Consider the following 24258-nt stretch of genomic DNA (forward strand, 5'->3'; position numbering starts at 1 on the left):
GTGAGAGTTTGACTTCTTGCTGATTTGGATGCCTTTTATTTCTTTGTGTGGTCTGATTGGTGAGGCTAGGACTTCCAGTAGTATTCTGAACAATAGTGCTAAGAGTGGGCATCCCTGTCATGTTCCTGATCTTAGGGAGAAAGTTCTCAGTTTTTCCCCATTGAGGATGATTTTAGATGTGGGCCTTATATATGGCTTTTAAAGTATGTTCCTTCTTTCCCTAATTTTTTGAGGGTTTTTACCAAGATGCGGTGTTTTGTCAGATGCTTTTTCTGCATCTATTGACAGGATCAAATGGTTCTTATCATTTGTTTTATTAATGTGGTGTATCATGTTGATTGATTTGAGAATATTGAACTAGCCTGCAGCCCAGAAATAAATCCCACGTGATCATGGTGCATAATTCTTTTGAAGTACTGTTGAATTTGATATGTTAATATCTTGTTGAGAATTTTTGGATCCATGTTCATCAGTGATATGGGCCCGTAATTCTCCTTTTTAGTGAATGGCCATTTTTTTCAGTAATAAATTTAAACATGTTTATTATTTTCTTTAGCATTTAAGTATTTGATGAATAGCGTTTGTAAGTCTAAACTTTTTTAATTGCATGGTTAATGTTATAATTATTCAAAGATATTCCATCTCTTTCAACATTTTCTTAGGAGATTGAAATAAGCAATGTTGGATTTGGAGGAAGTTTTGAAATATTTTGATTGAGGGAATAGTAATCTTACAATTTATGTTAGAAAACGGTTACAATCAGATTGTGAGCTACTTTGTTAACTTGGTACTTTAAAATTCTAGGATGAAGAAATTAATCAACAGAGCCAGTTGGTAGAGAAACTGAAGACACAAATGTTGGATCAAGAAGAGGTAAGTTGGATACGGTTTTCAGGAGAGCTTTATAATTTATCGTTATTATTTGAACATAAAAGATGAACCTACAGAGTTCAGAATATATTAGAATACATTAAAAAAATTTTGAATATGACTACTTCTCTGTGGATATGATATATGGGTTGAAGCAAAGGTTGACTTCCTCTTAAGGTATCTGGTTTTAGTTTTTAATGTTTGTTTATTTTTGAGAGAGACTGTGTGAGCTGGGGAGGGACTGAGAGAGAGGGAGACCCAGAATCTGAAGCAGACCAGGCTCTGAGCTATCAGCACAGATTCAAATTCATGAACCTTGAGATCATGACCTGAGCTGAAGTTGGACGCTTAACCCACTGAGCTACCCAGCAGCCCTGAGTATTTGTTTTTTTTAAGTTAGAGTTCTGTCTAAATGGAGGGAAGAGGATAACAACTTTCGATATTTTTTAACATACTTCTAATAGACGTCTTAAGTCTGTCTTCTTTCCTTGCCTGAAGTATGGTGGTATTTCATCTCCTTATTCTCCCTAAAACATTTCTACTGATTCTTGAGAAAGACTTATTACACTGGGCTGGGATAACTTTAGAGTCCCCCTCGTGTCATGAAAAGCATTTCCATAAGGAAATGGAGGAAAGAATATAAAAAACAATGTTTTACTGTCATTCACTTAAACACACAGAGTTTAAAGGGATAATTAAAGAGGGAAGACACTGATTTCTGAATTACTTTGACCTGGCTTTACTAATTACATAATTTGAGGTATGACTTCATTGTGGGAATGACAATATCAGTAAATGAAATCCCTTGTGACTCCTTTCTCACCACGTCTACCCTCATTGAGCCCATTCATTTCTGCCTTCTTTCAAGTTTCTCTTCTCTAGTTTGTCACCTAGTTTGGACCATCAATTTATCTTACCTGGGAGAGCAGGGGGATAATTGAAAAATGGTACATCATTTAAGATTTGTTTTAGAGATGTGGGCAAAAACTATACAGCTTCCGTAAGGAAGAAATAGCCACTGTCCACCAACTTAATCCTGGTCACATCGTCATTGTACTTAATTCAGTTGTAGAATGTTTTTCAAAAGGGACACTAGTAATTTGCATTCTTCTTCATTATTATTCTGTTCTCTATGTTATAGGACATTTAGAGGACATTTAGCACCCTTCGCCCCTACTTCTAAGTGCCATTAGCATTCTGCCCCATTAGAAATACTTCTACACATATCCAAATACCCCTACTTTAAAGCCACTGACTGTGGATGATTGCAGTATTCTCCAAACTAGCGTCTTGATTTCTTTCCAGTTCAAATTTTATATGTTGATACTAAATTTTCCTGGGGCATAACTCAGGTGTCACCCCTGGTTGCCCAAAGAAAATCTAAAATCTTCTAAACATCTACTAATTTCTTTTTCTGTGCTCACTATTTATGAACCTAATATGCCACTTCCTTTCATATGACTAAGATACATATTCTAGGGGCACCTGGGTGGCTCAGGGGGTTAAGCCTCTGATTTCGACTCCCATCATGATCTCACGATTCATGAGTTCGAGCCCCCTGTCTGGCTCTGTGCTGAAAGCTCAGAGCCTGGAGCCTGCTTCAGTTTGTCTCTCCATTTCTCTGCCTCTCCCGTGCTTGTGCGCATGTGCACACACTCTTTCAAAATATAAACATTAAAAATTTTTTTAAAAATTTTTCTAGCTTCCTTCTAAATGAATAACCTACAGAAATACCCTTGTGTTTTAAGTACTACCAAGTACTTGGTTAGGTTCTGTTCCGTTTTATGGCTCTTGCTTAACATTCCATTTTATGCGTTTATTTATGTACCTGTGTTTCCTCTGTTAGATTCCTCAAAGAGTCATTATTTGATTTCCTTGCTGTCACCTACTGTGTCTAGCACACTGTTATAGTAAATCTGTTGAATGAATAAATGTTAACACAGTTAATGGCATCCATAATTTATTCATTAGGTGTTTAGCAAATGGTGAAGCAAATAGATTTTTTAAACCCGTATACTTTTACTCTTTCATGTAGCTTCTGGCATCTACCAGGAGGGATCAAGATAATATGCAAGCTGAACTGAATCGCCTTCAAGCAGAAAATGATGCCTCTAAAGAAGAAGTAAAAGAAGTTTTACAAGCCTTAGAGGAGCTTGCTGTCAATTATGATCAGAAGTCTCAGGAAGTTGAAGATAAAACTAAGGAATATGAATTGCTTAGTGATGAACTAAATCAGAAATCAGTAAGCTATAATTTTGTTTTCTTAATACTTTAAAGTATTATTTTTAATGCTTATTTGTTTATTTTGAGAGAGAGAGAGAGAACGAGCGCGCATGGGTGCATGGAAGGGGCAGGGGAAGAGAGAATCCCATGTAGGCTCTACATTCAGCACAGAGCCTGACACGGGGCCTGGTCTCAAGAATCAGGAGGTCATGGCCTGAGCTGAAATAAAGAGTCAGATGCTTAACCAACTGAGTCACCCAAAGCCCCTAATACAAGTATTCTTAATTAAAATTATCTCCGTAACTTCTTTCTATGTAACCTCAAGACTGATGTTATCAATTCTTAAGGAACTCCAAATCTCAACTTCATTTCCTCTTTTATATATAGCCTTACAGGTAAAGGAGGGAGTTATCCTTTTAGTTCCTGAAAGTCTATTAATAGGTAATTAAAATGCCATTTTAAGACTTGTTAGCTATTCCTAATATTCTGATGTTAAAGGGAAAATAATTTAGCTTCTAGTTGGTCAGTAAAGTTATTAGATGATTGTTCAAACTAAGTAAATTGAGAAAAAGAGAAAAATATATAACGTTATATAATTTGGGTTTTGTTCACTGTTATATTCCCAGCCCTGGAGCAGAGCCTGCCTGGCACAACGTAGGAGGCTTTTCCTTGTGATTCTGCAATAGCTAAGGATCTTTGTTTGTCATCATTGCTGTAGAACAGGATTTGCCACCCTTCTGGAGTGATGCCAAAGATAATAGATAGCTGTGATTACAACTGCTATACTTTCAGCATCACCGTGGATGAGGTCTCTCATTAAGGATTTATTATTGCTAATGCTAACTTCTTGTCTAGAAACCACATCTGGAGTTGGACTCAGGATCAGTGTTCACTACTTTTTTCCCTGTCCATGTTCATCTATCTAAAGGAAAGCAATCAATACTTTTTAAAGTTTTAGTGCCCCTGATAAATTTCATTTTCCCCTTCTTATATCCAAGGTTACAGTTAAACTTGAAGTTAACAGTTTAATAGCATGGAAACCAAGGTGCCTTTATAACTTGTACTGAGTTGCATTATTAGCAAACCTAATTACTGTTTGGAAGAGCAGTAGGACTTTCTTACATCTCTGTAAGCTATAAGTTGGTCTTTGGTCACTGATTTCAGTCTTTAAGACATTTGTGTTTGTGCCTCAGAAAGCTGAATCTGTCAGCACTTTGATGGTAATAAGAGTTAGAAACCTTATAGCATTCTGCATCTTTGTATATGTGTACTATATTGCTGCTCAGTTTGAGAAAACACCTGCTGATTTAATCATTAAAGCCTATACTACCTTGTGAGACTTGAAAAATATCTGGTATTTTATATTAAACTGGATGAATACACTACTGATATTCAGAAACTTAAGGAAATGACCATAAGAAACAAAAAACTGACATTATGGCATTTTTACTCATTCATTTTTAGTGCAGCTTACTTTTAGTCAGTATCTGACTTGTACTGTAATGATTAGTTTTAAAGTGGCCAAAATGGTTGGGCTTTTCAAAACTGTGGTGACTTTGTTGTTGATAAACCAGCTATTATTTTAAATTTAAAGTAATATAGTAATACTACTTCATCACTGTCTCCTAAATAATTGCGTATATTATGAATTGGTAGTAATTATCTAGTGGATTCTTTCAGTGACTGTATATGTAGAAGGCATATAAAGAAAACCTATAAACCTTAGAAAATTCAGTTCTGTTCTAACATTAATTTGCTCAGACTCTGTTTCCAAATAATCTATACTGTAGAAATAAAAGAAAATCGAATTAATATGGAAGTTTCCCATTTCTAGACAGAAAATATTACAGTCTCAAAAATTAGTGAAATGATACAAACTACCTACTCTTAATGGAGCATAATATGGCAACTTTATATAGTCTATTAGGGCTGCAGTATTTTTTAAGTTTCAACTGAGAGCTATCCCAGAACTCAGTAGATTAGTTAGTTCAAAAAACTGAAAGTAGAGGGGCACCTGGCTGGCTTTAGCTGGTGGAGTGTGTGACTCTTGATCTCAGGGATGTGAGTTAAGCCTCATGCTGGGTATAGAGAACACTTAAAAATAATTAAAAGTAGAAAATAATGCTTTTGTGAGTACTACATGAAAACTTGAAATGTGTCAGTGTTTGAAGTAATATTTCATTTAATAGATTTAACTCTGTCTTTTGTTTTGGGTTCTGTTAGGCAACTTTAGCAAGTATAGATGCTGAACTTCAGAAACTTAAGGAAATGACCAACCATCAGAAAAAACGAGCAGCTGAGATGATGGCATCTTTACTAAAAGACCTTGCAGAAATAGGAATTGCTGTAGGAAATAATGATGTAAAGGTAAGTATAATAACTAAGTATTAAGCATTTAGGCATAGTTATTTGTACATAACTCATATTTCTGTTTACTACTGATTTTCTACAAAGTTCTTTTTCGTGCCCATTATGTCATGCACAACAGCAACATATAGTAAATAGTAGTATGTGAGGAAAGACAAAGAATAAGGGACACTCAGAAGGAATGTTCAGTAAGTAGCATTTATTTGGATCGCATGTGTAAAGATTTCACATTTAGGAATTATACTAATAAATTATAGTACATGAAAGTATGTCACTGGGACAACGGTGAAGATTAGCTCAGGGAGTAAACTCATAAGTGAATTGGCCTATGGTTTTAAATGTTTTAAAAGATGAACATGCTTATTAATTTTTTTAAATTTTATTATAAAAAATATCAAACATCTTAACAGTAGAGAGAATAGTACTGTAAACCTCAGAGTTATTATCAGAATTTTGCCACATCTATTTTACTTATGCCTTTTTTCTGATCATCTTTTTTAGGGTGCTAACATTGGTTATGTTAGCACTAGGCATGTGGTAAAAAAAAAAAGAAAAAAGTTTAGTGACCTAGTTTTAAAACTTGGACCATAAAAGCAAACTAAGACTCTTAACTGCAAGCACATGCACATAATATGAAAGATTTGTATGTTGCAGTAGGTATTAGTTTGGACTCTATCTTCTTGATTAAAGCTTAATCTTGTAACAGAGAACAAACTAGGATTGATAGTGACAGCCTATAAAGAATAAGAAGCCTAGTTTAACAAGAACTTGAATGAGTAAGTTTACAATGTGTAGCACACATTCCATCTCAGTTGTTACTCAGATTTGCTGTTTGTTGATGGAGGCAAGGATTCATTCTCCTCATCATTGTTTAACGTTGGCTCACACCGTAGAAACAAAGGGAAAATGTTATTGTTAAATACTGGATGACTTGACTTGTTCTCTTCAACTCACTTCTGTTTTCATTCTGCCTACCCTTTTTAGGGTGAAATAATGTGAGAGCTGTGTGGAAATCTTTTGGGATGGAAAAGTAAATTTACTTCATATCACTAAAACTAGAATGGTGTCCAAAATTTGCTTTGTAGATTGGCAGCTTCTTTTTAGAAAAATCACTCCATTTTGTGTTCAACTAATCTTAAATGAAAAGATGGTAAAGATCGGGAAAATAAGAGTAGAAATTTTGACTTATGTTCAGTGGCAAGAGCCAGTGATAGAACACTGGTTCCCTTACTCCTAGACTGCTTTTTTCACCATACCACTATGGCATTTTAAAAATAAGTCAGCCTTGCAAATCGGTTCTTTTTTTTTCTTTAAATGTATGGATTCTCAATATTTTTGTCATTTGTACGTAATTCTTTTGACATCATCAGAAAGTACTGCTTGTGTTTTTTATGTTATAATTTACTTTTTGCATTGTACAATTTTATGGATTTGACAATACATAATACAGATCCACCGCTACAGTATAATAATGTAGATTACCTAACAAATCCCTTGTGCTTTTTACCCTATTCATGCCTTGGCCCTGAACCCCTAGCAGTTAGTGATCTTTTCACTATGTGTGTGCTTTTGCCTTTTCCAAAATATCATGTAGTTGGAATTAGACAGTAGATGTCCTTTTCAAACTGGCTTTTTCTTAGCCATTTGCATTTAAGATTCTTCCATGTCATTTTGTGTCATGATAGCTCATTTCTTATATATCAAATCTTCCACTGTATAGATGTACTAGTTTATCCATTCATCTATTGAGGATGGCCATCTTGGTTAACTTCTAGTCTTTGGCAGTTATACATAAAGCTGGTAGAGACTCATGTGCAAGTTTTTCTGTGGACATAATTTTTCGATTCAGTTGGGTAAAAATACCTAGGAGCATGATTGCTAGATCATAAGTTAAGATAGTGTTAGCTTTGTTAGACCCTTAAGGTAGCTATAGCATTTTGTATTCCAACCAGCAATGAGTGAGAGCTCTTGTTACTTCACACCCTCACAAATATTGGTGTCATCAGTTTTTTGGTTTGAGCTCTATAGTGTTACCTTGTTTTAATTTGCATTTGGTTTGTTTTCTTACCTTGAGTTCTTTGTATATTTTGTCTAACAGTCCTTTATCAGATTTGTGTTTTGCAAATTATTTCTCCAAATCTGGCTTTATTTTTTCATTCTATTTAACAGTGACTTTTGCAGAGCATAAGTTTTTAACTTTAACGAAGTTCAACTTGCAAGTCTTTTCTTTTAGGATTGTGTTTTTTTGGTATTGTATCTAAAAACTTCTCTCCAAACCCAGGGTCACCTAGATTTTCTCCTATGTTCTGGAGGTTTTTTGGTTTTATATTTACATTTAGGTCTATGATCCATTTGGAATTAATTTTTCTGGAAGATACAAGGTCTGTCCAACTTCAGTGGGTAGTTTTTCTAGGACCACGTCTTGAAAATCTATCTCCAGGTTACCTGAGTGACTCAGTCAGTTAAACATCTGACTCTTAACTTGGGCTCAGGTCATGATCTCATGGTCTGGACTTGCAGGCTCTGCACTGAGTGTAGAGCCTGCTTAAGATTCTCTTTCCCTCTCCCTTCTCCCCGCCCCCCCCCCCTCGTGTGTGTGCGCATTTATTCTTTTGCTTTCTCACTCTTGATCAAAAAAAAAAAAAAAACCTCCATTAAATTGCCTTTGCCCCTTTGTTAGAGATCTGTTGACTGTATTTGTGAGTGTCTATTCCGGGGCTCTCTTATGTTTCAGTTACCTGTTCTTTTGTCAATACCACACCATCTTGATTACTGTAGCTTTATAGTAAGTCTTAAAGTTGGGTAGTGTCAGTTCTCTGACTTGTTCTTTAGTGTTACATTGGCAAGTCAAGGTCTTTTGCCTTTCCATTTAAACTTTAGAGTTGATAGCCATAAAGTAATTGACTTGTTCTTTAGTGTTATGATGGCAAGTCAAGGTCTTTTGCCTTTCCATTTAAACTTTAGAGTTGATAGCCATAAAGTAACTTGGAAGAATTTTGATAAAGATGATATTAAATCTATAGATCAGGTTGGGAAGAATGGACATTTTCAGTCTTTCTGCCCATGAATATAGACTATCTCCCATTTATTTAGCTCTTCACTGATTTCTTTTGTCCTGTTGATGTTGTATTATTTTATCACATGTATGCCTAAGTAATTCAAGTTCCCTTGTTCTTGCTGGTATATAGGAAAGTGACTTTGGTATGTTAATCATATATTCTACAATGTTACTATGATAGTTTATTTTGAGGGTTTTTTTTTTTTTTGACAATCATATCATCTGCGAATAAAGACAGTCTTAATTTCTTCCTTTTCAAGCTCCACTTAATTTTTACACTGAATATTGTACTGGAATTTTGTAATGAAACTTAAGAAATGTACAGTTACCACAGTTGTTCTTTCGTGAGCTTAAAAGTAATCCTTCCCCTGTCACCTAAACATCAGTATTTGTAAAGTTTTAAGTTGGGCTTACATATGATTAGGAATGAAGAGGAGGAAATCCAAAAATTGAAAGAAGCAAGTGTCATCAGTTTTGTTTTTAGGTTGCATTTTTTTTTTTCTCTTGTAAGCATGTGTTAACATTAAGTTTTAGAAAATAAGGAAGGCAAGGGGTGCCTGGGAAGCTCAGTTGGTTGTGTCTGACTTTGGCTCAGGTTATGATCTCACAGTCTTGGGCTCCAGCCCTGCATCAGTCTCTGTGCTGACAGCTCAGAGCCTGGAGCTGCTTTGGATTCTGTGTCTTCCTCTTTCTTTGTCCCTCTGCTGCTCACACTCTGTCTCTCTCTTCCTCTCTCTCTATCTCAAAAATGAATAAACATGAAAAAAATTTTTTTAAAGAAAATAAGGCCACCTGGGTGGCCCAGTCAGTTAAGTGTCTGACTTTGGCTCAGGTCATGTTCTCCCAGTTTGTGGGTTTAAGCCCTGCATTGGGCTCTGTGCTGACAGCTCAGAGCCTAGAGCCTGTTTCAGATTTTGTGTCTCCCTCTCTCTCTGCCTCTTCCACTGAGGCTCGTTTTCTCTCTCTCTCTCTCTCTCAAAAATAAACAAACATTACAAAAATTAAAAAATTATATTGGAAGGGAAAAATTAAGCTCTTTATTAAAAATAATATTAAAGAAAAACTGTACTTCTATGAATATTGGATAATATTTATTTATTAAAAGATTTTGGAGTCTTAATTTTGTAAGCACAAACTGGACATTTTTGTTTTTAATTTTTTTTCTGACAGCAACCTGAGGGAACTGGCATGATAGATGAAGAGTTCACTGTTGCAAGGCTTTACATTAGCAAAATGAAATCAGAAGTAAAAACAATGGTAAAACGCTGCAAACAGTTAGAAAGCACACAAACTGAGAGCAACAAAAAAATGGAAGAAAATGAAAAGGAGTTAGCAGCATGCCAACTTCGTATCTCTCAAGTATGTATTATTATAGAACAAAATTTAAGGAAAATGACCTTCTGTAGGTAATTTTGGTTAACAATGAAAAGGGTAATACAAGTAGTTTTTCCTAGGTTCACTGCAGTATAACAGCATGAGTGAATTTAACTGGGTTATTTACTAACATGTATAGACATTTATTAGAAAGATGTAACTGATTTGACTGCTGAAGAATTTTAGGGTAGACAAAACTGCAGGACCAGTTTTCTAGCTTTGGGAACTGAATAGATGAGGTCCTTCACCAAGACAGAAGTTATATCAAAAGGGAGAGAGTAATGTTGGATGGAGATAATAGTAAGAATATTATCTCATATGTCAGCTTTGAGTGCCTTAATGTGCAAGTGTTATAAGTTATACAGGTGACCATTTCAGTGATTAAATTTTTTATCATTGCAATATATATTTAGAGATATAAATATCTCTAATAAGCTTGCTTTCAGTTATCCTTATCTACAAAATGTGTGTGTAAGATTTTTTTTTGCACTTCATTCATACCAGTATATTTTTCCCAAAAGCATGAAGCCAAAATCAAATCATTGACTGAATATCTTCAAAATGTGGAGCAAAAGAAAAGACAGCTAGAGGAATCTGTTGATTCCCTCGGTGAGGAACTAGTCCAACTTCGTGCACAAGGTATTAGCTTTCTGTGTTTTATGAGTTCTTGTCTATATTATTCCCTTAGTATAATTGTAGTAAACTTATATTCAAACTGATAGAAAATAGTAGGAATATGAATAACTTGCAATAGGAAACAAGTAATACATTTTAATGTGGCTTTGACACATAATTTTTTCAAAATTGTGTTTGGATATGAAAAGGGCCAATCTAGGAATTTCCCACAAAGTTATGAGGTTGTGTGTGTGTATCTTAACATAGGGGATGTAGTGGAAAGCTATCTCATTCCCAACCGTGCCCTAACCCATCTGTTCTTGGATTAGGCCAAGAAAATAAAAGAAACCATAACCATAATATCAACACAAAGGATAGAACTAAGAGTCAAAATGTTCTGAGCTGCAAGGGCAAGATTCACTATATGCATTTGGATAATTTAAAGTCAAGTACTATTAAGCTGCAGATCCCTCATTAAACCTATTTGCTCCTTAATCAGAGGACTCTAGATGCCGGCAAGGATGTGGAGAAATGGGCACCCTCCTACACTGTTGATGGGAATGTAAACTGGTGGAGCCCCTCTGGAAGACAATGTGGAGGTTCCTCAAAAAATTAACAATAGAACTCCCCTATGACCCAGCAATAGCACTGCTAGGAATTTACCCAAGGGATACAGGAGTGCTGATGCATAGGGACACATGTACCCCAATGTTCAGAGCAGCACTCTCAACAATAGCCAAAACATGGGAAGAGCCTAAGTGTCCATCAACTGACACTTAGATGGATCAAGAAGATGTGGTTTATCTATACAATGGAATACTACGTGGCAATGAGAAAGAATGAAATCTGGCTATGTATACCAACATGGATGGAACTTGAGGGTGTTATGCTGAGCGAAATAAGTGAGGCAGAGAAGGACAGATACCATATGTTTGCACGTATAGGAGGATTAGGAGAAACTTAACAGAGGAACTTAATGTAGAAGAAGAAGGGAAAAATAGTGGGGGAGAGGGAGGGAGGCAAACCATGAGAGACTCTTGAATGCCAAGAACAAACTGAGGGCTGATGGTGGGGGAGGAGGGAAAAAGGGATGATGGGCATGGAGGAGGGCACTTGTGGGGATGAGCACTGGGTGTTATATGTAAACCAACTTGACAATAAACTATTAAAAAAAACAAAAACTATTTGCTTCTTGGTTTATAGGAAGAACTTTCAGGTTTATTTTTTCTCCTGTTTTCTCTCTCTACCCAAACAGAGAAAGTGCATGAAATGGAAAAAGAGCACTTAAATAAAGTTCAGACTGCAAATGAAGTTAAGGCAAGTTTGATGTAACATTGGATTGTAATGACTTTAATCCATTATTCTTAATGTTAATCTGACCTCAACATCCTTTTCCCCCAATAATTTTAGCAAGCTGTTGAACAGCAGATCCAGAGCCACAGAGAAACACATCAAAAACAAATTAGTAGTTTGAGAGATGAAGTTGAGGCAAAAGAAAAACTTATTACTGATCTTCAAGAGTAAGTATACTTTGCTTCCCTCTAAGATATTAGAAGCTAACTCAGTAAGATTGCTGTGTAGCAAGCAGAAATAATAGATTACTGATGGACAATATATCCATTTTAGAAACCTGCATTTTTCATTGATATTATCGTTTTGACTTGAAGATAAAGAATTTTTTTTAGCTTAAGAGTGTAACTTCTATGTTCCAGATTAATTTTTTAAAAATTAACTTCCTTGGGGCGCCTGGGTGGCTTAGTTGGTTAAGCGTCCGACTTTCACTTAGGTCATGATCTCGCGGTTTGTGGGTTCGAGCCCCGAGTCGGGCTCTGTGCTGACTGCCAGCTCAGAGCCTGGAGCCTGTTTCAGTCTGTGACTCCCTCTCTCTCTGACCCTCCCCTGCTCACGCTGTCTCTCTCTCTCTCTCTCCTAGATATAAATAAAACATTAAAAATTAAAAAAAAAAAAAATTAACTTCCTTTTTAAAAATTTAACAGAGAAAATCTTTATTGGAAATTGTGAGGTTTAGTAGTTTTTTTAAAGTTTTTATTTTATTTTAATTCAAGACTTTTTTTTAATAGTTGCTGTCATCTTAGTTTTTCTGGAAGAGATTTTCCCTATTTCCATAGCCATATGTGTATATAGCCTAGATTTTATAGAAATTAGAGGTCTGCAATCTTACTCAAATGATTTGAGTAAGAACCGGAGGTGAGTAACAACAAATGACCAATTTTGACATGTGGGTCTTAAAATGTTAGTACCTAACTGATTTAGGGACAAGGGTTCAGGGAAATCATAACTATAGAAAGATAGTCATGGTTTCAAATCAAAATACAAAAAATATTACATGACTGAAAGTAGTAGCCCGATGCTCTTCCTTTCTTTTCTCCCCACTCTGGGGACAGGATAATAGGTAGTCTAGAGTATTTCAGTCATGAGATTATAGAATTAATGAATTTGATGAAAACATTTTAATGGTGCCATTCAGAAAACAATGGTATTGATACTGTGTTATCTTTTTTTCTTTTGTCAGCCAAAACCAGAAAATGATGTTAGAACAGGAACGTCTGAGAGTTGAGCATGAGAAATTGAAAGCTACAGATCAGGAAAAGAGCAGAAAACTGCATGAACTTACGTGAGTAAATGTTTTAATTCAAGTTAAAAATAAAAACTAGAGGGGTGTCTGGGTGGTTCCCTTGGTTAAGTGTCTTACTCTTGATTTCAGCTCAGGTCATGATCTCACAATTTGTAAAATCGAGCCCCACATTAGGCTGTGTGCCGAGAGCAGGAAGCCTGCTTGGGATCCTCTCTCTTTACCCCTCCCATGTGCATGCTCTCTCAAAATAAATTTAAAAACTTAAAAATTATAAAAACTGAAATAGAGCAGACTTGATTCCTGACTGTATCCAGTGCATTCATTTTTCAGTTTGTATAAGTTAAAGGATATTTTTTTTAAACCTCTGAGTTGGTTTAATTTATACCTTAAAACTTGCAATAATATACTATGTATTATTGTACTTTAGCAAAAGCAAGATACTGTATTTTTCACTGATAGTCAAGATTCAGATTTCTGTGCTACCATATTAGTTGAAGATCCATTGTAAAAATATACCTTACATGACATTAAGTCATTTCAGAGATTTCAGATCTACCACAAAAATTGAATTTTCGTCAGATTTTATTTTGTATAAAAGACGATTATTGTTTCAGCCTGGCTTTTGAACAGAAGTTTTCACCATTTAACTTTTTTCCTAACATACTAAGAATATAATCTGTACTTATTTTTCTAGAATCTGAGCAGGTACAAATGCATGATTATAACTTTTCATATCTTGAATTTATGAAAGACGATTTGTAAGTGGAACTGCTGTTATTAGGATGGCTACATATCAGGACCAGCTCAGAGTTGGTTTTATAAAACCTAGCGAATCTCCACCATCGTTTTGTGTAGAATAATTTTAATATAAAATACATAAAATGTTTGTCTTCAGTTATCTATAATCTCTAATTCCCACTTAATAAGAATTATTTTGGATTAATAGCAGTGTGTTCTGTGTGGCATACTCTAAAATATAATCCCATTCCTTATTATTTGAATTCAGGTGCATTTTATTTCATCCCTTCCATTTCTATAAGAAGGGTTTTTTTTTCTTAATAAACTATAGATTTAGAAGTAAATTATAAAGCATATAAAATTTATCTGAAAATAAAACTACAACTTTATGAAATTGAAGTTGAAAATTACATATATTCTGTTTAGAGTCATGCAAGATAGACGAGAACAAGCGAGACAAGACTTGAAAGGTTTGGAAGAGACAGTGGTAAGAAAAACTTGAAAATAAATAAGATAGTGGGATGTTTAATGGGTTTCCCCTTGCTTATGACTAAATTTAAAGACCAAATTCCAAAAACATTGCTGTTCTTAATTCAAGGCAAAAGAACTTCAGACTTTACACAACCTGCGTAAGCTCTTTGTTCAGGACTTGGCCACCAGAGTTAAAAAGGTAATAAAATAATGCTGAGGTGGGTATTTAAATAAGTGGTGCTTACTATGTCTAAGTATTTATATTCATAAGGAAAATAATTTCATATTGTCATAACATTTCTGTGTACTTAAGGTTAGTTTTTTTTTTTAATCTTTAATGTTTTTGTAGTATTCATTGATCTTCTTTTCTTAGAGTGCCGAGATTGATTCTGATGACACTGGAGGCAGTGCTGCTCAAAAGCAGAAGATCTCCTTTCTTGAAAATAATCTTGAACAACTCACTAAAGTGCACAAACAGGTAATAGAGAGTGTATTTTATGGTAGCTGCAACATTAAGGAAAAAATTGCGTGTTTGTAAATTTCAGAGCACTAAGGAATTTTCATACCCTGAGCTGTTCCATTATTTTAATCAAGCAATTATATAAATAAACCATTAGCAACTTTTAGGGAAGTTAATATTTTTTAGCAACCCTTTTATCAAGAGGCCATTGAAAATGGTTATTATTATTTCTTTACTAGAATTTTAAGTCAGTTTTTCTCTTATTCATGGTAATTTAAAACTTTTTAATAAATTTTTAATGTTTATTTTTGAGAGAGATAGAGCATGAATGGGGGAGAGGGGCATAGAGAGAGGGAGACAAAGAATCAGAAGCAGGCTCAAATCCACGAATCAGGAGATCATGACCTAAGCCAAAGTTGGATGCTTAACTGAGCCACCCAGGTGCCCCTTAAATTTTTTTTTAGTGTTTTATTACTTGCTTAGAGAGCACATGAGCAGGAGAGGGGCAGAGAGAGAGAAGGAATCCAAAGCAGACTTTTCACTGTCAGTACAGAGACTGATGCAGGGCTCAAATGCACAAACAGTTTAGATCACGACCTGAGCCAAAATCAAGTGCCACTTAACTGAGCCACCTAAGCACCCCCTTGGTAATTTAAAAATCTTCAGTAGATAAGTTTTTGTAGTTAAAATACAATTGTTTTAATCTTTTGTCTTTTTACATTTAATGCCCCAGAGTGTGAAATAAATAAAATGAGGCAGTTCAGTTTTTTTTTAAAGTTTCTTAGTGCACTCAATTGTACATCTTTGTTGCTGTAAACCTGGCGTTTGCACTAGAGTAAAGTTAAGGGAGTTTTAACCTTTTTGCTTTCAACACTTGATTTCAACACTTAACATGGTATTTAGCAGATTAGTGTCTTACTGAAGAGACCTAACACTATGTTACAACTTCCTGTCATTGCCCAGTGGGGAGAAAGAACAGTCTTTCTCTCAACCTCTCCCAGAATTAAATGAAATTATATTTTGTGAGATACATATATGGATCTGTATGCATGTATATATTCTTTGCATGTTGCTGCCTAAGTTAAATTAGATAAATGGAAAACATTAATATAAAATGTAGTTTTCTGAAGAAAAGTTATGAAAGTCATCTTGTTAAAGCTAAAATCCTTATTTGTTTACGTACCTTTAGTTGGTACGTGATAATGCAGATCTTCGCTGTGAACTTCCTAAATTGGAAAAGCGACTTAGAGCGACAGCCGAGAGGGTAAAAGCTTTGGAGTCCGCACTGAAAGAAGCCAAAGAAAATGCATCTCGTGATCGCAAACGTTATCAGCAAGAAGTAGATCGTATAAAGGAAGCAGTCAGGTCAAAGAATATGGCCAGAAGAGGACATTCTGCACAAATTGGTTAGTAGAACACGTTAAAACCTTTAAATCTTGCTTGCTTTGAATGTTTTTATTTACTTGAAAACAATCTGATTGACAGATTATGTGTTGTCAGGATCATATTTGTCCTTATTTCTAACTTAAGAGTGGCATTGTTGGGAATGAAGAGGAAACTGAGGAGTACACATTCACAGGACAAGAAGAGAAATAAGAACTAGACTAGCATGCAAGAATGGTCAGGGGGAGGTGAAACTATAAAGAGAGCTTTTTTTTTTTTTCCTAATGTTTATTTTTGAGAAAGGCACAGAGTGCAAGCAGGGGAGGAGAGAGAGAGGGAGACAACCTGAAGCAGGCTTCATGCTCTAAGCTGTCAGCACAGAGCCCGACACCAGGCTCGAGCTCATAAACCATGAGATAGTGACCTGAGCCAAAGTCAAGACACTTAACCAACTGAGCCACAGAGGCGCCTCTCTATAGAGAGCATTTTTAAAGCAAAGAGAGACTTGGAGGAGTATAAGCTTTCAGCAATAATGCTACGTGTTTTAGAATAATCATTGATACAGGAATTAGGTTTTTAAGAGAGTAGGATTGTATAGGTCCTGGAGAAAAGGCTGTAACTGAAAACAGGAATTCTCTGAGTAACGGAAAGGCAAAGAAAAAACACATTTGGGAATTGTTGTGAATAAAGAGAAGAAACCTAAAATATCACTACAGTCATGGGTTAAGATTTATGCTAAAGTCAGTTTTTGTTTTTCACATTAGCTAAACCTATTCGTCCTGGGCAACATCCAGCAGCTTCTCCAACTCATCCAAGTGCAATTCGTGGAGGAGGTGCATTTGTTCAGAACAGCCAGCCAGTAGCAGTTCGAGGTGGAGGAGGCAAACAAGTGTAATCTTTACATATTACCCACAGGTTTGTAGTTTATATCTGGCTTTTAGTCACAGCTCTATATGGAAATATGCAGCCATTGGTTGTTAAATACTACTTTAGATTCCCATATTTTTTTATGTACATGATTATAAAAGTAACTTGGCATGATTTCTTCTAGTCTTTTTTCATAGTTCAGATCATACTATGTTTTCAAGTTTGTGTTCCTAACATTTTTAACTTCACATACTAGATTATTTTTAAAAGCTCTTATATTTTGTCTAATGGATATACCATGGCTTGTAACTATTCCCTTTATTGGACATTTAATTAAGCATGTTAATTCTTTTTCTATATTTACTAAAAATACTAAAATTATTACATTACCTACTAACAGTTTCTGACAAATACTAAAGTCCACTAATTTGCATCTTGCTTAGTTTTACTTTGACATTGAATAAGAATGGCTCTCGGTTTGAGTAGAGAATTAAGCAACAGTCTGGAAGGATTCAAATATCCCAACAATTCATAAAATTTTTTGTCCACATAGTATAGGATTTAAAAGAGTGATATAGTGAAGAATACAGACATTGGATTGGAGTTCCATCTAGGTTTAAATCCTGATTTTTCTACTTTTAGGAACTTCAGCAACTTAACTTTTATATATTTTCTTGTTTGACTCCTTTCACATTTCTTAAGTATGAAAATAAATTATGTTTATGATCTAAAACTAATAAATTTGTAAACATAACATTTTTTCTATAATCACAATATCACACCTAACTTTTTAAACATTATCTGATACCAATTCATATTCATATTTCTCTAATTGTTATTTTTTTCCTAAGTCCTTTATAGCTGGCTTGTCTAAACCAGGGTATAATCCACGACCACTGTTTACATTTGGTTAGACCTCCTAAGTCTCTTTTAATCTAGAAAAATCCCCCCCACCCCCCCTTTAATGACATTGACTTACTGAAGAGACTAGGCTAGTTCTCTTGAGCATATGCCACCTCTGGGTGTGTTTGTTTTTATGTGTAGGAAGTAGCCTTGTTCCTCTGTTCCTTGTAATGAAAGCATTTATTAAATTGGACATAAGTAAGCATTCTTAATAAGACTACCACATAAAGTAGTAATGTGTTTAATATTAATATTGTGTTACATCAGTAACACAGATATAACAGTAGATAGTTTTCCTGCCAATTAGAGGTGCCCTATGTTTTTCTCCATTTGGAGTAATTGTTGAGTCCCTTTGCCAGAAGAATGAAAGTCATCCTTGAGAATTCTATAAGTTAAAATGTTGTTACCTAATATAGAACAGTTGTTCAGTAGATGGAAGTTGCCTTTTCTGGAAGTGTAGGTGGGCAAAGGGATTTTCAAAGCAAATGTATACATACAGATAAAAGTTTACTCTTTTTGGGTATTGTCCTCACATCAGAATTCATGTGTAAACTTTTGCACTATCATTTGTAGACAGGATAGACCATGCCTATAGTTAAATGTAACTTAAGTTTTAGCTTGAAAGTAAAATGCTGATCCCAGTGTAATGACAGCAGTTTAGCACATGAGGGAGATAGCTAACCTATCCAGATGAGGTTTGCAAGACTTGAAGTTACTGTAAAACTATAATCATTTACAGGTTTGTTTCATGGCTGAGCCAGAAGATAGCGGTTGTTATTTAAAGTCTTGCAGCAACCAGTCTTAAACCATGATTGAGGAATATACAAGTCTCATAAGTGGTAAATTGTTGAAATATTAAATAATATGTAGAGAAATTTTTAATTAATTAAAAGAAACATTTCGAGGCACTGGATTTATTTCTGGGAAAGACAACAATGTATTAATACTGATTCTTTTAGAACCCAGTTTTACATGGCTGGTCTTCTAGTTAGCATAAATTGAGTTTTCCTAATCCCACAGGTAAAGAGGTAGTTTAATACGAGATGCTTCCAGGTAACAGCAGTTGGAATTATTTACTTTACAGTCACTGTTTCAAGATGTGTCTCTGGTATATCCATATTCCTGTCCTCAACCCCTACTTTTTGCTTTTCTTTTACGGCTACCATGTATAAAACATTGCTAATTCATGGTCCTTGACTTAAAAATGTCATTTACGGACTCCCATTTTATTAACCATTTGTTTCTTTTTTTAAAAAATGTAATTCCTTCATTTGCTCACATAACTCTCTTGGGGAGAATAAAGAGCTGACCTTTTAAGCATTATACTGCTCATAAACTACCCTGCTTAGAACTTGAATAAAAGGAAAAGGAATAAAATCGTTTAATATTGCCAGTCATTTTAATTTGGGCAAAAGGGGTCTAGCCATTGACTAAAATGTTTTTAAACTATTGGTGTATTTTATGAACTTATTTCATCTTTTTCATGATTATTTGGAAACAAGTGTTATATAAATAAAAATATTTTCTCTTTTTCATCTATTTTCAGGCATTGAAAATAATTGAAGTATGAAGAGGACATAATATCAAACAGAGTCATTCAGTGACTATAACCTCTACCCCCTGGGAGTTGTAGAATTATAACTTTTTTTAATGTATAAATTATACCTGGCTTGTACAGCTGTTTCCTACCCACTCTTCTTGTAAACTCTGCTGCTTCCCAACACAACTAGAGTGCAATTTTGGCGTCTTAGGAGGGAAAAAATGACAGTTTACAACTGTGGTCCTATTTATTACACAGTTTGTCTTTCGTGTCTTAAATTTAGTCTTCACTGTGCCAAGCTAACTGTACCATATAGGATTGTGCTTTTTTTGTGTTTTTTTTTTGTTTGTGTTTATTTTTTAATCTGTTTAAGTTACCTAGCTGCTACTGCTTTTTGGTTTGCTTTTCTTACTAAAATGTCTTCCTTATTTAGGGAAAATGGAACACTTAGATTAAATGTCTTAAATTTTACCACTTAAAACACTACATGCCCACAAAATATATCTGGTCAGTACTGTACTTTAAAATCCCTTGAAATGATTTCAGAGTTAAAATTATTTGTATCATCTCTGAAGTTTGCTTCTGAAAACTACTGTTAGAGCACTGAAACCTTAAAACTGCATAACAAGGCATTTGAGACTGAGCAGTGCTACTTAATTCTCTTGAAATGCCTGTTGCTGAATTATCTTGGATAGAAATATTTTATAATATCAAAAGCAGTCTCACTTTAAGAAAGAGAGTTTAGAGACTCTTCCCAGTTCTGTAATCAACATGGCGTGATGGAATGAAAATACCCTGCTTCATTCTGGTGAGCCTACTAATTAATATAAGAATTGGACAGATACTAGTTTATCATCTTAATATAGTGAAATGAGTTAAGATACTACACGATTAAACAGCATTTAATATTGTTAGTGCTGTATCGGTTAATCTAAATTTATAGCCTGTGGAAATTGAGAAAAACTATGGAAGAACAGGACAAGTATATGATGAACTTAGAAATACGTTGATTCATTTTGGTCTGAAATCCTTAGGTGTTTTTAATCTTTTACACTAAGTCATACACTATAATTTATTTCTTGTTTAGTCTAGAAATAGTAAATTGTAAATCACTAATAATCCTCAAATTATTGTGTTGGCTATAGCCTCTAATTTTGTAATTAGTAATAAGTGTACCTGTTTTTGCCACTTCTCAGCTGATTAAACTACAAGTTTATTTTCAGAAGCTGTAAAAGTAATAGGGAAAGAGGTTTCAATATTTGCTTCATCTGTGCGTGGGGTGACTACAGCTATATTATCAGAAATTTGCAGAGAATGAGGATTTAAGGTTATTCAGTCAGTAAAGAAAGATGGAGAGTTCTGTGTTAGGATCTGGCTGGCAGAATTAACTTTTTGAAGAAGTTTTATACACAGATATTTGTATTAAATTTGGAGCCATAGTCAGAAGACTCAGATCATAATTGGCTTATTTTTCTATTTAACTATTGTAATTTCCACTTTTATAATAGTTTTGATTTAAAAGATAAATTTATTTATTTATTTTTTTAACAGTCAAAAATCCTTGCTGGTGTAGCCTGCAACCTTTAAAATGATTGTGTTGCTTTTAGGATTGATCAAAAGAAACACTCCAGAAATTGAGATGAAACCTTGGTATGCAGCAAGATTGAAGTAATACAGTTTAAAAAAAAATGCTATAGCCTATTTATGATGATAGTTTTATAAATGGAGAAATATTTGGCTGCATTCACATAGACATTTATATTTTGTTTTCAAAAGAAAGCTTGCTTCTTTGGCAGTACTCTTAAATGAAGCAGAATTTTTTTTTCTCTTTGAACATGGTAGTTTCATTCTTGTTAGATGTATCACGGGTATTGGTGCTGTGTAACAAACAATTGTAACTAGCATGTGGCTCAGAATACACAATGTTACGGTTTTTTAATATTGAAATGGTTCTTTTCTATTTATAATTTCAAACTTCACAAAGTGTACAAAGAAATTCATGTTAGTTTTCAGTGAACTGCTCTATTTGCTATGGTAGGTCATTAAACAGCATTTACTCTTATAAATGAAAATTTCTGATCATCTAGAACATTGACGCTTATTTCAATTTGCCTGGTTTTTGTTGTTGTGGTTTTTTTTTTTTTTTTTTGACAATATCAACGTTCCTCTGAATGGTATTGATAAATGGTTCAGAAGAGAAACTCAGTAAAATAAAAGAATAATATTTATTCATGGTGATCAATTAAATTATTTGCCTAACTTAAGCAAACTACTGTTTGTAACTTTCAATTTGATATGAGGTGACAGAAAAGAGTCTGAATATACCTGTGGAATATGTGGGTTTATTTTCAGTGCTTGAAGATACACTCAAAGATCATTGGTTTGGGAAGACGCCATATAATTTTAAGTTAACCTGCATGCTGTAAATGTGTTTTATGTTTAAATAAAGAGGAAAATTTTTTTGAAATGTAATAACTTTCTTAAATTTTATTTGATGAAGTATTAGGTTGATTTTATATGACTAAGTGGCCTTTTGTCTTGACAGAATAGTGACCAATGTGCCATGTATATTTTGTTTCCTAATGTATTACATACTCTTTGGAAGTGTATATTAAATATCTAGGCTGAAAACTTAAGAGCCAAAAATGAATTATCAGTCTCACTATGTTATTTTACTTTAGCTTGCCTACATGGTTCTGTTCACCTGAGCCTGATTGTTTTATTAACCTGTATAAGAAGTGTTTGTTTTTCAGTGCTTACTCAGTGGTCCTCAATGATCATTCAAGCCTAGCTGGAGAAAACTAAAGGCAGACTATTCTTAAGTTCTAGTGGTGATTTTTATGGGGGGGGGGGGAGGATATAAGATTCTTAAATTCTTTAATAGAAATGTTTAATTATATATAAAAGCATACAGTAAATGATGAATCAGTTTCCACAGTTATCAACTCAGGGCTGATCTGAGTTTCATCTGTAACCCCACTCGTGTGGCCCCTCCGCCATATTAAAGCAATCCTGGATATATGCATTTCTTTATAAGCATTTCAGTATATAATGCATATTAAAACACATATTCCTTAAGCGGTTCCTGGTTGGTTCAGTCCATTAAGCATCTGACTTGATAGTGATTCAGGTCGTGATCGCGCAGTCATGCGAATAAGCCCCACTTGGGGCTCTGCACTGAACATGGAGCCTGCTTGGGATTCTCTCTGCCCCTTCCCTGTTTACACACTCTGTCAGATAAACGTAAAGAAATACATACTCCTTAAAACACACACACCAAATACCATTATCACCAAAAAAATTAATAATTCCCTAAACAATTGTTCTATAGATAATTTGTTTGAATCATGATCCAATTAAAATCCATATATTGCAATAGCACCCACTTAATTTCTCATTCTCATTTCCCCCCCCTTAATTAGTTTATGAGGAAAGCAGTTTCTTTATTCTGTAGTTTCCCAAATTTTACTGTTCACATTCTTTTGATACGAACTCCTTGGTCCTTTATATTTCCTACAAATATAGGAATCCTTGATCCACAGACTTAATAAGATTCAGCTTTTTTTGTTGAGAGAGGGGGCAGCATTACTTCATAGGTGCTGACATCTTCCATCAGGTGGTACATAATGTCTATTCTCTTGCTGGATTATTAGCTGTCATTAGTTGCAATGGAGAACTGCCCTCCTCTACTATTTGAGTACCCAAAGGTATAGTTTGTAGAGGAAGAACAGGATAAATCTTGTACTTGCAAGTTTCAAAGTCATTTCACTACTATCTTCCAATAGTGGCCAGTTATGTGTTTTCTTCCTCATTTTTGTTATTTGGTTCTCTTTTTTAAGTGTGCTCTGTGAGCCTCCAAATCATTTTTCCCTTTTATGGAGAAATTTAAATGGAAACTGACTTTGAATTATTATCTCCCACACTGGACACTGGCACAGTGTGTCTTATCAGGGCCTCCACTGTGCTGGCCACTTCTGTCTCGTCCATTCCAGTAAGCTTAACGGTGTTGTGTGGCCTGTGGAGTGGACAGAATTCAGGGAAGTTAACATGGCCCTGGAGCAAACTTGTACATGCATGTTGTCTGGTACATGTGAAAGTGAACTGCTTTTGGTCCTCGTGTAATCTGAAAGGAGCACACTGTACACTATTTTGGCCAGTGGGTGTGGGAAGGGATGGCACCACAGTGTCGGAGGCTTCTGTGTGGCCTCTGGGATAGCCTGTGTCCCACAGGCCAAAGATGCATGTACGGTGTCCCGCCATTAAGTATGTCCATTCTATTTAAGCATGCAGAGATAAGGAAATGGCCCATAAGCTGAGTCCACAGCATGTGCAATTTTATTTTAAACAATCCTGTACATTACTGCTCATCATAAGTGTACTCGCTAATACCCATCACCTCTTTTGTCTGTCCCCCACCCACCTCCCCTCTGGTAACCATCTGTTTCTTTATAGTTGAGTCTGTTTTCATTTTTCCTTGGTTTGTTTTGTTTCTTAAGGTCCACATATGAGTGAAAGGATACTTGTCTTTCTCTGATTTTGCTTAGCATGCTCCGTAGCTCCATCCATGTTACAGATGGCAAGATTTCATTCTTTTATATGGCTAAATAATATTCTATTCTATATATATATATATATATATATATATATATATATATATATACACCACATCTTTATCCATTCACCTATCATTGGACACTTGGGCTGCTCTCATAATGTGACCATTGTAAATAATGCTGCAGTAAACATAGGGGTACATATATCCCTTTGAATTAATGTTTTTGTATTTTGGAAGT

At 34.8% G+C, this 24258-nt stretch overlaps 1 protein-coding gene across 1 annotated transcript in view; it reads left to right on the top strand.

Moving 5' to 3' along the window:
- KIF5B (kinesin family member 5B) overlaps positions 1-22287 on the top strand; it is a 50031-nt gene extending 27744 nt beyond the window's left edge. Inside the window, exons 13-26 of the mRNA XM_039248658.1 lie at positions 805-873; positions 2906-3112; positions 5317-5460; positions 9689-9877; positions 10414-10531; positions 11763-11824; positions 11918-12027; positions 13041-13142; positions 14268-14328; positions 14440-14511; positions 14686-14790; positions 15962-16178; positions 16920-17070; positions 19472-22287. Coding sequence (XP_039104589.1) covers positions 805-873; positions 2906-3112; positions 5317-5460; positions 9689-9877; positions 10414-10531; positions 11763-11824; positions 11918-12027; positions 13041-13142; positions 14268-14328; positions 14440-14511; positions 14686-14790; positions 15962-16178; positions 16920-17050 — 1587 coding nt within the window. The 3' untranslated portion in view covers positions 17051-17070; positions 19472-22287. The remainder of the gene's footprint in view (positions 1-804; positions 874-2905; positions 3113-5316; positions 5461-9688; positions 9878-10413; positions 10532-11762; positions 11825-11917; positions 12028-13040; positions 13143-14267; positions 14329-14439; positions 14512-14685; positions 14791-15961; positions 16179-16919; positions 17071-19471) is intronic.
- The last annotated feature ends 1971 nt before the right edge of the window (positions 22288-24258 follow it).

The sequence above is a fragment of the Hyaena hyaena genome, unplaced genomic scaffold, assembly GCF_003009895.1.
Source record: "Hyaena hyaena isolate Hyena2069 unplaced genomic scaffold, ASM300989v1 scaffold_314, whole genome shotgun sequence".
NCBI lineage: Eukaryota > Metazoa > Chordata > Mammalia > Carnivora > Hyaenidae > Hyaena > Hyaena hyaena.